Source organism: Coturnix japonica, chromosome 15 (genome assembly GCF_054131305.1).
Source record: "Coturnix japonica strain WE chromosome 15, WE-NBRP24, whole genome shotgun sequence".
NCBI lineage: Eukaryota > Metazoa > Chordata > Aves > Galliformes > Phasianidae > Coturnix > Coturnix japonica.
The window spans coordinates 8,328,401-8,347,230 of NC_140677.1; the positions used below are offsets into that span (position 1 = coordinate 8,328,401).

The 18,830-nt window shown below is 42.8% G+C and overlaps 1 protein-coding gene across 1 annotated transcript in view; it reads right to left on the minus strand.

Annotated features, from left to right (window-relative positions):
- Window positions 1–460, minus strand: part of PRKAR2A (protein kinase cAMP-dependent type II regulatory subunit alpha) — a 51,238-nt gene extending 50,778 nt beyond the window's left edge. The window contains exon 1 of the mRNA XM_015874912.3: window positions 16–460. Coding sequence (XP_015730398.1) covers window positions 16–268 — 253 coding nt within the window. The 5' untranslated portion in view covers window positions 269–460. The remainder of the gene's footprint in view (window positions 1–15) is intronic.
- Window positions 461–18,830: the final 18,370 nt, after the last annotated feature.

Consider the following 18,830-nt stretch of genomic DNA (forward strand, 5'->3'; position numbering starts at 1 on the left):
TCGGCCGCTACTCACGCTCGAAGTCGGAGTCGGAATCGTCGTCGTCGCGCTCGGGCTCCTCGTCGCCGTTGGACTCGGTCTGCATGGGCTCCCCGTCGAAGCTGACCACCATCCGGCCGTCGCCGCTCGCCTCCTGCTCTCGGGCATCCCGCAGCCGGGTGAAGTAGTCGGCGGCGAAAGCCACCAGGTCGGCCGGCCGGTGCCGCAGCACCTCAACCGTGTAACCCTGCAGCAGCTCGGTGAGGCCCGGCGGGATCTCGATGCTCATGGTGCCGGCGGGACCGAGGAGGAGCCCACCGCCGCCTCCTCTCCTCCTCCTCCTCCTCCCCGCCCCGCGGGCGGCTGTACCGGTGCCGGGCTCGGGCCTCCTCCCTCCGGGCGCTGACCGACTCCCGCCGCTCCGCTCCGCTCGGAGGTGGGGGGGGAGGACGGGCCGGGAGCTGCCGGACTGCGCACGCGCGGGAGCGGGCGACGAGCCAACCGCCGCGCACGCGCCGAGCGGGAAAGCGCGTGCGTCACCGTGAGGAGAGGACGGCAGGGAGCGGGAGCGAGGATGGCGGGGCGCCAGGATGGAGGTGCGCATGCGCGGCGGGCGCTGAGGGAGAGGCGGGAGGATCCATCCCGGTGTGGGGCTGTGTGAGCGGTGAGCGGACCGAGACTGCCGTGATACCGACAGCCGGGATACCGACAGCGAGAGGTGTTTGAGCACATGTGCTACCTCATGGAGAGACCGATTTGGTCCTGTTAGTGAGCAAAAAGGGCTGGAAAGCCAAACAGCAGCCTGGGGGTTCAAAGTGTTCTGGTGTGACGCTTGCAAATCTGACCTTTAAGTTAGTTTTAGAACAAAATGACTGTTTTTGTGTGGTAAAAGAGTAAGCACGAACTGTGGGACTGTGGAAACTCCTGCTTCTTGTCAGCCAGGACGCTGAGTGTATGGCAGTGTATGGCAGCAGGGCAGTGTATGGCAGTATATGGCAGTGTATGGCGGTGTATGGCAGCAGGGCAGTGTATGGCAGTATATGGCAGTGTATGGCAGTGTATGGCAGTGTATGGCAGTGTATGGCAGTGTATGGCAGTGTATGGCAGTGTATGGCAGTATATGGCAGTGTATGGCAGTGTATGGCAGAAGGGCAGTGTATGGCAGTATATGGCAGTGTATGGCAGCAGGGCAGTGTATGGCAGTGTATGGCAGTGTATGGCAGTATATGGCAGTATATGGCAGTGAATGGCAGAAGGGCAGGCGGTCAGCACTTCTTCCAGGTTAGTGACCCCATCCACCAATTGTATCTGGATCTGCTGAGCTGCTGGTCTGTGATCACAGAGGTGTGTATGGCAGGAGGGGAACAGGAGGCTTTCACGGAAACACAGGACACATTGAGTTGGCAGGGACCTGATGCTAACCCCACACTGTGGGCTGGTTACCACACCTTGGCTGGAAGGGCATCAAGGTCCTCTGGTTTCCCAGCAGAATTGAGGCACTCATACAACCAGTGAGCTCAAGTCTTTGTGCCCTTTGGTTAAACACACAACATCATCACCTACTGAACACAGAGCGCCTGAGAGCACTAACGATGTAGGCTTGTGGAAAGGTGAAACACCTCATTAATCCCTTACATCCATGAGCTTTGGAGATGCCTATTCCTGTGTTGCTGCTAAATGTGTTTTATTCCAGTTTTCTCTTGTGCTGTACAAAACCTGCCATGTGGTGCTGCTGTTTGCTAATGTGCCTACAGGAAGGCGACTGGGTGCGTGGTGTGGAGCCCTTATGGTCTGATGTTATTGGAAAGCTGGTCCTGGAAGAAAAGAGGCCTGTGCAAACATGAGGGGGATGACAGGGATGCAGGCTCAGTGACGCCACTGCATGTTGTCAATGTAAATATTTTTATTTTATTCTTCCTTTGTTTCAACAATAAAAGGGCAGGAATTGGCTTGGACACAAAATACGGATTTCACTTGGAAGCCCCAGATTTTCTGAGGCTTTTTATTGTGATTTGGTTTTGTTTGCTTATGGGCAAAAGGATTGCCCTGCTTATCCACATGGTTCTACCACAAGCCTGTGCAAGGATTTTCTCTCCATCGCTGTTGCACAAAGGGCACAACTGAGGATCCAAGGCCACCACAACTCAGTGCTCCTTCTGCCTTGTGAGGGAGGTCAATTGCAGATCTTGTGGCTCTTATTACAGCACCCAGCCTCTGTTAAAAGGTTTTCTTTGTAATATGTCGTCTGTGCTTTTATGCCAGAAAGATCACCTCACGTATCTATATAAAATGAATGAATTAAAACCAAGCACAGGAGGTGGATTCATCACACTGGTTTATCAGGAGGTTTTGTATGAAGCTGCTTCTCCTAATATCTGTTGTGGTTGCCACAGCAGTTATGTCCCTTTGCAAGAAATACAATTTGCCATTTGTCACTGTTACCATATTATATCTCTGACGGTTGCAAACAATACAGCAGCACATTGCAACTGCTCAGTGCATCGGAAGCTTAAAAACACTGTAAAAATGAATGAATGCTGTAAGAAATACAAAGCATTGGCGAGTAAGGAAGAAAGAACATATAATTCAAAGGGAATATGATTATTTTTCTTTCCCACTCTCACACAAAGGCCAGTCACATGGCAGTTCCCTGCTTTTGGCATTAGTCAGCTGCTGTGTGAGCTCCTAGCATTTGTTGATCATTCTCTCTCATTTGTGCCTGTGTGTGTAAATCTGGTTATTTACATGAAAAAATGTGCTGCCAGTAAATATTGTTATGTCCCTGAAGAGCTACATTGTGTTAGCCTGCTGATATTTATATGTCCACATACAACTAATCAGCTTCAGCGGAATGGAAACAGTAGATGTCTGTTAGGATCCTTCTGAAGGTCGGTGGACAAAATATAAAGCATCAAGGTCACCTGAAGCAGTTTCAAGCTGGTTTAGGCCACAGTTTATCCTATTTCTTTATATGCGTTCTTTTTTCTTCTGGTGAGGATCTGAACTGATGGTACTTAAAGGCAAGAGATTTGTTTGTGAACAAGTTAATTGTAATGCTGCCTGCTGTGCATGCATATAGCTCATATTAAGCTTTCTTTCATTCTAAATTGGCATTCCTTGTTTTAATCATTACTGTAATAAGCATCTGCATAAAATGAATGTTAGAAAATAAATTAGGAAACACACTCGCAATCGTAGTATGACCCTCTTTATAATAACATCTTCAATTTGTATAGTATGACCAATGCAATTCCCTTCCGCTGGCTTTGTAGTTTATTCAGCTCTTAGCATGGAATGAGAAAGAATTCTGTAATTGATGAAGCTGATCTCCAGTGTTCCTACCAAAAATACATGTGTATATTTAGAATCATATTTAGTACTGCTACTTTGTTAGTATCTGAGAAGCAGCCAACTTGGGATATTTTGATTCTGTGATTCTATTCCTATATTTATACTGCATCAATGCTGCTACATTTCAAGATCTCTTTCTTTCAGTTTTCCTGGTCTTACGTGGCTTTGATACGTGCAGTGGTGGAGCTTCAGTGCTTGTCATACCAACAGGAGCAGTGAAGTTGAGAGTGTAAAAGCAGAGTAGTCTCTGAAATTCTGCACTAAGGAAATGAGCAAATGAACCCTCCAGACTGGCCCTAGAAAAGTAAAATAAATCCCTTTATGGCAAGTAATAATTTACTTCTCTCAAAGCTTTCAACACTAAGCAGAACTCAGACACTACATAAACATCTGTACATCTTGGATTAATTATACATGCCTTCAAATTCCCCTACGAGAAATTCAGCACAAGGATAATGCAAGAACACACTAAATGTTCTGATGCTTGGCATTAGAAAATGTAATCTCATGTTCAAGGGAAGCTGGATTTATTAGCATGAATGTAGCTTTTGCACGTTGTAGGTGACACACTAGGAAGTTCTATCAGACTGGGTATGTTCCAAAGCAGTCCTCAGCAAAAACCAGGTTTAGGGCCTTATAGAGAATGAAGTCTTGTCCTTGGTCTGCTGAATTGTGGAGTTCATTGTCAAGGGAGGTTTTTGACAGAAAAAGTGATGAGGAATAGGGTCAGCTCTGGCTTTAAATTCAGTGGTCGGTTTGATTTCCAATTATTTGTTACTTTTAGGTGGTAGGAAGGATCATCTGTAGTTACCCATCACAGTCTTTTTCCAGTCATCTCTGACTGACCATTATTGGGATGGATTATTAGGTCTGCAGTACCTTTGGTTTGACCCGCTTCAAGCTCTATGAATCACTCTAGTCAGAGCTCAGACCATCTTAATACCATACGTGTCATTTTTGTGCTTTGTCCCATCCCACTGCCATTCATTAGCAAGTCCTAGAAGTAACTAGGCACATATATAGTCATCTCTTTTTAATAAGTTTTAAATCACTCTTCCCAGATTTACCAAACGCCTGTTAGTACAAGCATTGCAAGATTTCCTGCCTAATGCTGCTCTGCCTGTTTTATTGGCTACTTAGTGATTTTGTAAACCTTGAGTTTATCTTTCTTCAGCCTTCTCCAAATTAAGGCATTGAAATCTTGCTGGTCCCTCCTCCAAAGCCATCCTGCTTCATCCCCACAATCACAATAAATACTTTTCCTCTGTATCTGCTCAAATTTTAGTGTGCTTTGCATGCACACACTCTGGTCTTCACATCTCAAAATCTGGACTCACCAATGCTTTTCATGGCAGAAAAATGGTGCCTTCTTATCCTCTCTAATACATTTTATTGTTCTTATTGTTTGGGGTGGTTTTTTCTCTTTTTTGGGGGGCTGGGGGTAGAAGGAGGATGATGCTACATCATAATATATTGTAAGTATCCCTAATTTCAGGCATAAAAAAACAATAAAATTCCCTCTTATTTTGGTATGTTTCTCAAGTGGTTTATCAACCTATAAAAAAAAAAACCAAACGTACATGTAGTTTTGCATTTTAAATGCTATGTTTTATATTCAAACCTTGGCTGGTTGGTTGTTGTTTTTTAAGTGCTCTACCTCCTGCTTTCTCCCATCACTGTAAATGTATGTGTACATTATTTGTGTATAACATACACAATACTTCTGAGCTGTCATTTAGCACAGGACCTTAATGCTAACAGAAGAGCAATCCTGGGCTTAGCTACCAGGATGCAGAGATCCTTCAAGAAAAAACAGCTTCTCCTATGTCTGTTTGGTTTTGTTCTTCGGAAAGTACTAAACCTAAGAAACCAGAGCTCTGATACTCTACTGAGCCAGTTTGCTTGTGGCAGTAAGCAAGATTCAATGCACATTTTTTTCTTGTTGGCTTCTAAAGTGAGTAGAGTGAGTACTGTGTAGTCAAATAAATGAGACTAAACTGTCTATCACGAGTACTGAGGCAGGAGAAAAGAAACCCAGCCTTTGGAGTAAGTGTACGTAAATATTTGTTTCAGCTAAAATGTATTCCTTTGCTACTAACTTTAATCAAACATATTAAACATGAAACAAGTTAAGTACTGGAATAGGCTCCCCAGGGAGGTGGTTGAATCGCCATCCCTGGATGTGTTTAAGAGCCCTTTGGATGTGGTGCTCAGGGATATGGGTACTATGGTTAGGCTGTGGTTGGACCTGATGATCTTCAAGGTCTTTTCCAACCTGGGTAATTTTATGATTCTATGATATTTGAACCATTCTTGGGAAGATGTTGTGCTGCATTCATTGATAGCTCTCAAAGGATCAATATAGGAGAAGCATCTGCCAGGTAGACCCCAAAACACATAGTCTATCCCTTACCCCTTCTGCTTAGCTGCTCTTATGTGGCAGAGTGAGCCTTCATTCAGGATGAACCTGAGGCTCTTTCCCTCTTCTTTCAGCACTTGGTCCCTTCTCCAGTTAGGAGTCACAACACCTCTGCTCTTTGGCCTCATTTTGTGTTGTCTACAAGAGGAAAGCAATAAACAAATATCAATGTTACCCTTATTTTGTGCCCACAGACCTTCACCATGCATACAATTGCAGTATGTGAAGATGGTGTAGTATTATGTTGCACAGTACACGCAGGGTGCATTTTATCAGTCCTTCCAGCTCAGTACAGCAAATTGACTAATTCCAGGTATTAAAATTGCTGTATTAAATGTAAGTTACAACAGTAATAAATGAGGCTTTATCCACCAGATCCCTAGCATTTTATGTTTTACTCTGAAAATGCTTTTACAAGCCCTATTACACATTAGCACGTATTTTAATTAAACTCATAGCACAGCATGCAGGTTAGTTAACCAGTGCTCCAGAGCTCCATTCAGTTTTAGAGAAAATTAGGAAGCAATTCCAATCGCATTTATCTATTGTTCTTCACACACCGTGCTTGAGCATACATTATAAAAATGGTAATAGAGGATTATACGTCTCCAGGGAAGATAATGGGAATGTGAAACATCTCCCTTCTAGGCTGTTGTTCTTTTCCAATTTAGATTCTTGTGTTTTAAAAATGTATTTGATGTTTCACTGCATTTTCAGTGTCTGCATTAAAGGAGCAGGTGAACTCAGCTTCCAAGCCAGAGGACTATAAAGCTGTTTCACCGTGTTAAACCCCTTATTGTGAACCTCAGCAAAAAACTGATTGGTTTATAGGGCTGAAAATGCTGCTTCAATGATTGCAGTCAAATCCTGCCTGTAGCAGAAGCTCATTTGATGGGTGTTGCTTGTAGAATGCCTCTCCTGCATCTTTTTCTGATTCTCATTCCTGGGGCTTCCAGCCCAAAAGAGCTGTGTTTGAAAAAGATGAAAAGAAGAATTTGGTTTTAGGGAATGCGACGACACAGTTCTTTGTTAAATCTGGTTTGCTGTGTCTCTGCATTGACATCTAGCGTTCATGCAGAAAGATCTTTAGATTACTCACAGCCATACTGGCAGTATTTATCTCTAAACTTTTAACATTTCTCCATGTGTAGCTATTGAGACGTAGTATTAACAATACCAGGTCAACCAGGAGGTGATACCAATGGGGAAAACACAGGAATCCTCCCACATTTAACATTCCGTGTTATGCAGTGACATCCATATATTTGTGTTCCGAAGTTCTCCAGAAATCCATAAAAACATGATCCTTTTTAAAGTTATACCGTGGACACCTGCAAAGTATTTTTAGTCGATTATCTCAGAGCGTACAGCAATTGTGAATCAGTATTCAGCCCTCTAGAAGCTTGAGTGCCCTGACAGGCTGTGATAGGAAAGTCTTCCAGTCTTTCAACCAACAAAACTTGGTGGTTAATTCATCTTTATTGACAGTCTGAGGCGTAGCAGGTGACAGCCATTAACACTGCTTCCAAATCATTAAGGGTAGTGCAGCAGCCTTGTTGGAGCCAGCTGGATTTGGAAATAAATCATCTATCAAGGAAAGTGATCTGAAAATTTCAGTTAATTAAAAAAAAGAAGAAACCTCTCTCTGTAGTGGTGCAGCTTCAGGAACAAAGTAGGACAAGTCCAGGGTGCACATTGGGTGCAGCTCCTGGCCAGCACTGATGGGGTGGCTTTAAGGGACTTGTGGGCTCCATTGTTTCCTGGCTGGTTCTGCATTTAGCCCTCTGGTCAGCCTTGTCTCAGTATCTCTTAAGCTCTAGAAGAGCTCTCTCTTGGTTTGGTGATACCAGGCACAACAGGAAGTTTCTGATGTACAAATAATGAAGTTTGCCTTGCAGAAATGGGAAACTTCTGCTGAAACAGAGCTGGATCAGCCTTTAATCTCTTCTGTGAAGGTCAGAGGAGGGTGATAAAGTATTTCCCACACTTTCTGGAAAAGTACTTTTTATCAGTTTCTGTGGGTCTGTGTCAAATATTTCCTCTCTTCTTCCTTTCAGTGTTTATGATCTTAATTACTTGTTACATTAGCCCAACTATCAGAGAAACTGTACTACAATTACCTGCTGAATCAATGGGTCCAGAAGAAGACTGAAAGCATCATTAAAATGTATTCTGCTCAGAGTATTCATCGTTTACCTCTGTGTGATCATGAGCAATAAAGGAATGTGACAATGATTTCATTCAGAACTGTGGGTTCTGACAAAGGCTTCAATCTGAAACTGCTTTACAGTGAGAATTACAAATACATATTTGTATCTGTCCTCGTTATGATCCATCAGCCACCCTAACTTTTTAGCCTTGGCACTCAGTGCTGCCAGCAAGGCCAGATCCTGGCTCCGTGCTGTCTGTAGAAGACAGCAGCAGCTGCAGCTGGAAGCATCACGTTGCTGCAGCAACATATCACCCCCCCCAGGAACCACGTTGCCTCGGCGACACCAGGTGGGCAGATGCTGCCAGATCAAATGGTCTCAAGGCAGTTACCCCTAAAAGGTGGGACAGCCTCGGCCCTTAGGGGAGAAGGGTCAGTGAGCAGGTGTGGGTGGCCCCTCTGTGCGACTGTTCACAGCCTGGTTTTGGATGAGGAGACTGGTGTGCGTTTCTTTGCAGATGGTGAGACAGGGCTACTGCTAAAAGGTGCTTACTATTTAGTGTGTTAAGATAAGGCAGCAGGAAGGACAATGTCAGCAGGAGGGGATTAACTGAAGGAAGCAAGTGCTGAGGCCATCGGTCTTGGTTTATATAATCAGGACCTGCAAACGTGTTGCAACATCAGAAATAATTGGAGAGCAATGTCTCCTGTTACACTACATGTCTATGAATGGAGGCAGTCGTGTACATTCATTCTAGAATAGTCGAGTATTGCATTACGGTGGATAAACACTGCAAAGTGCCTTGTAGGCAGAGGATTAAATATCGATTTATAAAGGCAAATATCTCTGTTAAGCTTGTTAGACATAAAACCTCCCAGCCAGGTGACGGTAGGCAGCCCAGCAGTCAGACCCAACTGGTAGGAAAATGGTGACAGGTTTCCAAGAGCTAAGAGGTCCTTTATCACAACTGTGATCAGCACCAGAATTCATTCTGTGGATTTCACTGTAGCCACCTGTGTAACTGCTAATAAGATAAAAGGGTTCAAAGTCTGATGTGCAGACATCAGTTACCCATGGCATTTGAACAGCGGTTTGAAAAACAAGAAGGTGGTAAAGGACAGAAGAATTTGCACAGAAAGACAGGTAATTTCCTTATCACTTATCTTTTCTTGTCGGAATCTTTTCTCCCTTCGTGTTGTTGCATTGAAAAGCCTCTTGTCTACTGTAATTAGCTTTTGAATAAACAGCATATTTTGAACACAAGCCTCTGTGTCCTGTTTGTGTGTGTTAGCTATGATTAGGGTTTGATTTGTTTGATTGGTTGTTCTTTTAAGCCTTGTGCTGATTCTTGCAGAAGAGCACAGCTTGCTTTAAGGGCTCTAGTGTTTCCTTTAGCTTCTAGAAACATCACTATATGCTGTAGCATAGTGTCTCAGCTGTATTAACTTACATGCTTTAAAGTAAACGCTTTCTGTATTTATCATTGCAGCCTTCCTGCTTGATGTAGCCTTGTATTTCTGACATTTAGCTTTAACCTCTGCACCCCTCTTTGTACGTTTTCTGCAATACATTAACCGTCCCTATTCTCACAATGAAAACTATGCTTAATAGTGTTTACAAAGGCATCCTGAACTGTGAGAAGTGTTTCTCAGTGATTGTGGTTTTGCATCATTTAGCCTTGAAAGGGTGCAGCTTTCCCTGACCTCTTGCTGTTTTTTCTCAGTGACTCTGGTAATTGCATCAGTAGCTTTGGGATTCACATTTTCCTTTCACATACAGGAAAGATCCAACCTTTACTTATCCAGCTGAATCACATAGTCCCCTCTTTTGTGAGCCTTCTCTGGCTCAGCCATACCAGCTTTTTAGTTTCTGTGAATGCAAACTTGTTTCACTCTTGTCCTAAATAAACTCTACCACAAAGTTCATTTTTCTGGCCCGTCATTTCATGTACTTTGCAGTGATTTTCTGTCTTCTCTTTCTCTTTCTGCATCAAACACATTTCATATGAAGATCCTTCATGACCTCTGTTCAGCTGGTCGTTCACAGTCTGTCAGCAGCCTTTTATCCGGAGTTGTCCACCATCACCATTCCACACAGCCATTTCTCCCCATTGCAGCTGGTCAGTGCTTCTCCTGAAGCACCTTCAGAGACTGACATGCCTCACTGACTCTGTGTGCTGGTATTCATCTTCCTTGTGCCACATTCCTAAACTTAGAAAGCCTCAGAGAGGAGACTTGTCTTTTGTTCTCCTCAGGGCACTGAAAAATGACTGCTCCCTAAGCTAGTAATGCTAGTAATGCATCTCAGATGCGTGCGTTCTTGACTCTAATGTCACCTCAAAGCTGCTTTGTCCCCACGCTGATGCTCCTCCACTTTATCTACTGTTAGCAAGGGAGTTCCCTTTCAAGTGCACTGCAGTGATGTCAATTCCCTGATGTTTAATTTGCAGTCAGCAAGAAACTAGAGGCAACACGCATACAAAAAAAGGCTGTTTCTTATCTTTCTTCACACCCTTTTAAAGGTGACTTGCCTGAGTCACAGCTAATGTAAACCATTTGGAAAAGATACAACCTAGACCTATCCTATGGCTTAGAGAAACCTAACAGATTGTTTAGTGTTTGCTCTTCAAATAAGCACCCTGTGGGTCAAGTCCTTCAGGTTTTGTAGAGTTCATTTCCCGTGTCCCCCACAGCAATCTTCAATGTACACAACACTGATTTGTCAATGAAACAGCAAAATTAGTGGCAAAGTTTGGCTCTTCCTCTGTGTTTACAGGAGAATGGGAGTGCAAGGGACATGCATTGTAGTTCCTCTGTTCGTATTTAATGATATGAGAAACAAGAATGTAATTATGCCCTGTCTCCCTTGATCTCCTCCCTGTCTTTAAGTATTTGAGCTCTTTGAAATAAAAGCAAGCGATAATGCAGCTTTTTCTGGCAGCTGAGAGCATCCCAGAGGTAGAGGAGTGATTCTGCCTGGATCATTCCGCATTGTGCAGTTTCCATCTGACAACAGCTTCCCGCTGAGCCGTCTTTCACATGGAGGAACGTGGCCATCACGAACAGTATTTTGAGTACCAAAAAATGATCAGTGTTAGAAGCACAATGTTTTCTGTTTGTTTTCTTTGTATACTTGACAACCCAGTCAGATAGTGCTGGCTTCACTTTTTCCCATGAACAGCTGGCTAATTTCTCCTTGTCTGAAATCACTCTTAAGCATTCTACTAGACTTAAGGATGCACTGTTAAAATGAGGTTTGGCTCAGAGAACAGCTATTTTTGTTTAGCTATTTAAGCTATTTATTTTCTGTTTAGCTTTGTACAGCAAAGTGAACTCACTTCACTTCTGCTTCACTTGCTGCCAAAGATTTCTGAAAACTGAAAGCATTTTATGAAAAGAGTGTTTCAAGCTCACAATTTTGGTTGGCTGGAGACTAAAATGAAGACTTAAGGAAGAGCAAAGGCAAGAAAAGAAGACACAACAAAAGATGAGTTGAGCTGTCTGATACTGAGGTAGAGGGCTTGAGCTGGCACCTTTAGGAGGCAACTCAGGGCTAACAGTGAAAGAATCACTGAGCTGTGTTAGAGCAGAGCAAGGAGCAATCTTAAGAGCCTGAACTGCAGGGCAGCACTAGGGAGGTACAGAAAAAGAAATCAATGAGAGAACAGTTCATTGATGAAATTTCCCAAACCAAGCAGGGAGGAAAGGTGCTGTAGTATATAAACACTTTAATTGTGAAGTTATTTAACGTGAGCTGTCCTAGAACCTGGCAGCGTAGGCTGTTATTGCCACTTCCTGGGCTACATAACAGACACAAAGACAGACTGTGAAATTTTCCACCTATTGACAGGGATATGAAATTGTAAAAGAAGAAAAAAAGAAGAGTTCATCTGGAAAGCAATGGGCTGCTGTTGCCTCAAGACTTTGCTGCTTAACTTTAAAATAAACACCGTGGGAACAAAGGGATTCTCAAGAAGGGAGAAATCCTCTGCAGAAAGAATAGTGTTGTAAATCATCTTTCAGTTCTCAGAATTTGTTTTACCTGGTTCAGAGAATTTATGCAAGGGAAAAATGTATCCCAGCTGATTGGGATCAAAATCTGAAGGTATCAGACATGCCAAAGAATCGTCCAGATAGAGGAGCCAATGATTAACTGATGGGGAAAAAAAGCACAGCAAGGTGGAAAGTGGAGGGGGAGAAAAGGACAAAAGATTGGAAAATGTAATTGCATTAACAGAAGTACAGCCAAAGCAGATAATTTGAATACGTGAGGAACAACCCAAAAGGCTGCATGGGAGTGAGGTTTTCTTGGGAGTCAGCAAGTGTGAATCATTGCACAGTGACAGTGTTGGCGCCTAGAAAGAAAGCTGCGTGAAGCTTGGTTGAGTTGGAAAGAGCGTATTTGCACAGTGGTTGTTTTCTATTTGTTTAAAAGAATAGAGAAGAGATACAGGGAAGAGAAGCTGGCAGGAAAGGGAAGGAGGAATAATTGAATCCTCACAAAGCACTCAGGAATGAGCTGGGTCTGTGCAATGAGAATGTTTCCAGGGCCAGAGGGCAGATGCTGCTGCTCAGGGGATGAGGAGCTGAGCACCAGAGCCTGCACTGCAACAGCTGAGATCACTGCAGTCCTTCTGCTCAGGGCATAGCACCGCCAGCAGCACAAGTAACACATCTGAGGCTTTTTGGAAAACAAAATAATGATTCTTTTCCTTTAAATGGAGCTATTTGAAGATCAAAGAAGTAAACAACGAAAGGCAGAATGGCAAAAATAAAAACAATCTACCTCTGTTATTTCACGTCAAGAAAGTAAGGGATCAAGTGCTAGACATGAAAGGCCTGTTTCAGCAGCTATTTTCTTCAGCTAAAGCAAAGAGGGAGCAGCACAGTCTTCATTAAATATGCATCTTCTCAGACAGAAGCTGAATGTAAGAAGCAGCGACAGGTTTTCATTTGAAAGGACACGGTAGCTTGCTGAGTTATTCACAGATATATGTTCGGCTTCTTCTCACAACCTAAAGCAAATAGTTAAACTGTATTTTTAAATGTTCTACTACATCAGGTAAGGTGGAAGTCTTAATGGCATGTTCAACTGTATGTATTTTTACAGGAGACCCAATAAATAAGGTAAAATAGATAAGGCAAGAAGCACTCGCTGTATTGGCAGTTGCTGAGAACTGTCCTCAGAGAAATGAGGTTACATTTTGCTTACACCCTTATCATATAAATTGAAAAACAGATTTCTCTGAATTTATATTGAAATAAATTTGGCAAGAGCTACTAGAACAGGAGGAAAATGATGAGTGAATCTTGGGAGCAGTATTTGATAGCTAGAAGTCTCAAGAGCACTCTTGAAAATTAATGCTTTGGTTGCTGGAACAAGCCAGAGGAATTGGCGAAGGCTGCTCAGTGCTTTCAGCAAAAATGGGGGTTTTGTTGTAGATTCTGTATTTACAAAATCACTTAAACAATACTGAGTGCAAAGGAGGTCTTGGGAAAAAAGGGTTGTAGGGAATAAGTTAAACAAGAATACTAGATGTTAATGTGTTGTGGTTTACAGATGTAAGGTCTAGTGACCACAAGGGATTACGTCTTCCAGCTGAATTCCACCAAGTATTTAAAAGCCTTTGAGAGGTAGTTGTATTTGCATCCTGTGTGCAATGTGCTGCCTGTGAAACGGGGGTACTTTTCTCTGTTCTCTTGTACCCCTCTGTGGTGTCTTAGATGGTCTCATACTCTGGCAGAGCCAGATCCCACTACTGAATCCTGAGATGCTCGCATTTCTTTCTGTCCACATTATATCCATAGCTGTAATCTTTTAACTTGATCTCTTTAAACAGAGATCAAATTGAATTCATTGAGGCTTGTCAGATGCCGGGTAATGCCCATAAAGTACTTGCAGTAGTTCATGGTGCCAGATCACAGAGAAAGGTTTCTCTTATCATTTGACACAGAAAACTCTGTGAAGGACAAGAACAGAACTTCCTGTACAAAGTCCTCTCCCAGGTGAACCTTTCCTCATCTGTCCTTTCAATGATTAAATGATACAAACAAAGCCCAGACAAAGCTGTCCTGGGGCCAGGGGAGTCTCTGCATGATGACGACTCTTCAGCCATCTGTGAGTCTATGAACTCATTACCTATGACAACTTGAAAGCATCTATGTACCTAATGAAAATGGATTTCCTGTTTTTATCTCCATAGTCATCTAGGTGGGGTTCTGTACTGCTGTTAACCCTCACATTTTCTTAAAACAAACAGCACAGGAAACCACTGATTTTGAAAACATCCTCTTTTCAAAGTAAATTTTGGCAAATTTCAAAAGTTCCGTGGTTACCACAGTTCTCCCATCAGAAAGCACTCGTGATCAAACAGCAGATCTCATATTTCCTAGCAGTTGAATTTCAGACAATCTAGAGCAGCCATGACATGGTGAACTGCTCCTCTAACAACCAAATGGGAAACTAAACTGAAGAATCAAGGTGAGCACTTTCCATGGATATCTCACTTCAGAATCTTATAATTATTCTGAATAAAGCTTTAGCGGTGAGCTGAAGTGTGATTAAAAGGAATATGAGGTAAGAAAAAGACTCTAAATACAGTGGGCTGGGCATTGTAAATATTGCCATTACTACCAATGGAGCCAGAATAAAGAACAATGGGTTGGGCATTCTTTTGCTCAGAAAAACACCAGTTGTTTGTTGATGGTGTAAATGTTGCTAGGTTACGTGGATTCATTAAAAAAATCCTTTACAAATCTGTACACCACCTGCAGCAAAGAATCCTCTGTCAATTTAGTAAGAGTACTTTGTAGCAGATAACTCAGATTTATCAGAAATGATGGACCAGGAGGCTTTTATGATAGAAGTACCTATAGAAGACAGAATGCTGCCAACTACTCGATAAGTAAACTTCTTAAGCATCTTTAAAAATCAATACCAATTTTAATTAATCAACTCAGTCAGTTCCTAGGGGAAAATATTACAGAACAAAATAGAAAATGTCAATATGGCTGTATAGAAACTGTGACCTGGAATACACTTTGCTTAAGAAATACAAAGAAGAAAAGAGAGAGGGGAAGATTATGGCTTTGTACAAGGAGAAGTTAAAGAAGTTGTCGGTTTGGAGAAAACCCAAAGGAGAAAGGCCCAAAAAATCACAAACTATTTCAGAAAAGATGAAGGAAAAATGTTATTATTTCTTATGAGACAAGATTTAAGGGACATCAATGAAATCAGCATTCAGCCAATCTAAAAGCAGCACACAATTAAACACAACAACTCGCTGTTATTGGAGACTGTAGAAGCCAAAACCAGAAAGGTCCCCAAAAGGTGGTTAAGCTGAAAATGAGGCCTAGAGCACCAAAATGAAAAGGCACAGCTGCAATGTCAATCTCAGTACCTCCCTCAAATGTGGATGTGGCTTGGTAGAAGTGGAGGAGCAGGCTGGGGAAGTACCGTGCTCTTTGTTCCTCCAGTTCCTCCTCTAGCTGACTGCGGGCTGCGCTTTGGGCCAAGAGATCTCTGGTCTGATTAAATAAGGCAGTTCTAGTGACACAGTATGCTTCTGTATTTTCCAGAAAGAGTAACATTAGCCATACTAAATTCTAGTTCACTAGGAAACAAAATTAAAAAGACATATGTTCCTTTTGTGTGCAGATTTCTCAAGAAAAGAGGATCTTCAGACTGTACTGTTGGAAAATGTAGACAGATTATACTGGAAAAACATACTATGATATGGAAAAGAAGCGCAGTAACCCCACTTTTTTCATATGATTCAACATGTCCTGGAGATAGTTGCTCAGTCCATTGGATGGCTGTGCCCCCTGACACCCTCCATTCCATCTGTGTCCTTAACTGCATGGGCCAAGTACTGATAGAATGTGTTAGTTCTTTTTGTGATTGTTGCTGAATGAAATACCAAGAGTGACTGCTTTTGGAACAAGCAGTACTTATGACATGGGAGTGGTTCATTCCTGCCATCCCCATAAGTAGGGAAATGGAGGTGGAAAAAAAGAAATTTTTCATCAACACAGGAGATAATTTGCCCATACCAAAATATATTGCTCCTCTCAAAAGAGACACGCATTTTGTACCAGTCCTGTTATGCTGTGCCTCACACACGACATTTCCTGAAGAAGCAGAGCCCCCTCCAGCTCCTCACTGGCACAGATGAAACTGAACCTTGCAGTCCCAACACAGCTTTTGCTGAATGGAAACTGTGTGTACCTGGGAAAAAGACTTGGAAAGTCCTTCTTTCTGTGCCTGTGTTTGCTGGGGCCTAATGGGTAAATACAGAGACTCTTGCTGCTGGGAAAGCCACACAGTAGTTTCTATCTTCACACCTTTCCCATCTCAACAGCAGCAGTAGCCAGCCTACTTCTGGTGCTGGCACTGACAAAGCAGGAGTAGAACCAGGTCCCTATGTTCCCTCCTGTCCTACCTACTTACTGGGGCAGCTTCAGGCTCCTTTCCAAGAGAAACCTCTGCTGTTGGAGCCTGAATTGAGCTGTATTACAAAAGCCTGCGGTGTCTTGCAACTAAGCATAGCTGCAGCTGCTGGGAAGTGAGGGAAGGGACTCTGAGAACAGCCAAGTTCCCTTCTTTGGAGTGATCTCCACCAGTTGCCAGTTCCTGAACTTTGGCTCAGGCCAGGAGGCAGTCAGCAAAGGAGATAATTGCCTGGCAGTGGTTGATAAGTCAAGGGTGAGCAGGGAAGAATGAGCAGGGAGGGTTGTGTTTCAAAGAGATGTATTTTTGTTTAGCATTTGTCTATGTAGGCAGTTGAGGGCTTTTCTCCATCACATCAGCTTAAACTTGAGGAGAAGGACTCCTTGTAATTTTACACCTTTTCAGCATTTCAGCTGGTTCTGCTGAAATCTATATGGAGATTAAAGATGAGAAGGGACAGAAAATTGATTTTCCTACCTTTAACCAGGGCAGAGAAAAAATACTCAAGGCTAAATGGAAGTTTAGGATTTTTTTGACTATACAAGTGGAGAGGAAGTAACAAACACCTGCCAGCAATAAATAACTATTAGGAAACTGTATTAGGAAATAGTGCTAAAAAGAAATGCCGCTGCTAGGATCTGCTTTCAGCATTGGAGTATCCATAGCCAGGCAGCTCAACATTTATTTAGATATCTACAGCTTGTGTGCAACTTCTCTCCAGTGCAGAGCAGCAGCACTGTTAAAGAAGCCAGCACTCCACACTGACAAAGAAGCAGTCATTACGGAACATTGCAGCTTTCCAGTCAGTAATACCTACAGTTGTTAGCAATAGCATCGTGTCCTTTAGCAAATTTACATTCAAACTGTTATCTACAAAGGGAAGTAAAGCTTATCTGTAGCCTTTTGCTGTAACTTTGATACTGATCTTTATAGCCATTCTTCCAGTAAGAGGACCTACGAATTATAAACTGCTTAAACTAAACTAAATGTGGAGATGTTAGTATAAACACTATCTGTCCACTAATAAAGGTTTTTATTTTTACCAGGTTTAGAGATAGAGCAGCCAAACTGTTCTAATACTCTGAGCCGGTGCAAAATGTTCTCATTTACAACAAAAGTTGCTGCACTAGAAATGGTTTTCTTGTCAAGAATGCTGTGTTAGGCAGTGTATTCTGCCCTACAGCCCATTCCTTCACTTCCACTGGGCTGCTTGATCAAGGCAGGGTCTACTAGACAGGAAGACAAAGCATGGTATAAAACCAGGACATCAAACATGTTCAGATGAAGTCACCTACACGGCCTCTGAGCAGGCAGTCAGCCCATCTGCACAGGTAGGACTGCTGGTAGTGCATCCCAGGGACAAGGGCAGAGGCTGGGATCCTTACAGCCCTGCTTCCCAGCCTATGAGGGGAGCTCACACTGTGAAGGAAGTAGCTCCTAGCAGTTCCCAATGTCAGAAGCAAAAGTCCCTGTGAAGCTGCAGAGGGAGCTGGGCCTATTTTCAAATGGGAGTAATTGAGCAACATTATTGAAGTTCTTCAGTGCAGTGTATCCAATGGCACCAGTAGCCTCTTACTGTTGGGCCAGCGGGTCTTTTTGTTTGCAGTCTGTAAAAGGAAGCAGCATTATGGCTGGAACCCAGGTGTCATGAGAAGAACCTTCTCACACAGCACGAATGCGGTACATTCCTGCCCAGTGGCTGCAAAGCACCGGAAGAGACTATTTTGGCCACGATGAAAGATTACTTACTCTAGGACCAGTCCCAAAATACCAGCTACGAGTTTATTCTGGTAATTGTTCCACAGCTGATGGCAAGAATGTCCTCGGCAAACCCAAGCCCCTGAGACGAGCGTGAAAGTCAGGAGTAACGTGGACTTATTCTTTCATTATACAAGGGGATCAAGTTAAGTAACATTAAAAATAATAATATTATTTCAATAACAATAATAATAAATAAGTAATTCAGGAATTTCTTGTACAAGAAGTGATGTGCAGCCACATCAGTTTTCAGTGGTTCTTGAGCTTTCGAACAAACAAGCAGATGCGTCTGATCAGCCCACTTTAAACGTTTCTCCTCCCACAGCTGTTGTTGCAAAGCAACCCTTTATTCTTGGTCTCCTTTTCTTAACTGAAAGTACCAAATGGAGTCAGATCATATTAAAAAAACCCAGTATTTTTCCATGCAAAATACAAAGCTCTGTAAAAAGGTCAGGGTGGGGATAGTATAATCAGGATAACTGAAATTGGAAAAAGGATCTTAAGTTCTTAAAAAATATAAAGTTAAATTTAAAAGGTAGATATTAGAGAAAGACAGCTTGGCAAAAGGGAGATATAGTTACTAGTAGCAGCTAAAGTATTAGAGAGTGCAGGAAATCTCTCAGTCTTTCAGAACAAGTCCTGCTTCAGGCTACAGGCAGGTGAGACTGAGCTGGTGCCAGCACAGCCAAGGTTCAACTGCAGGCCAGCTCATAGGTTAAGAGAAG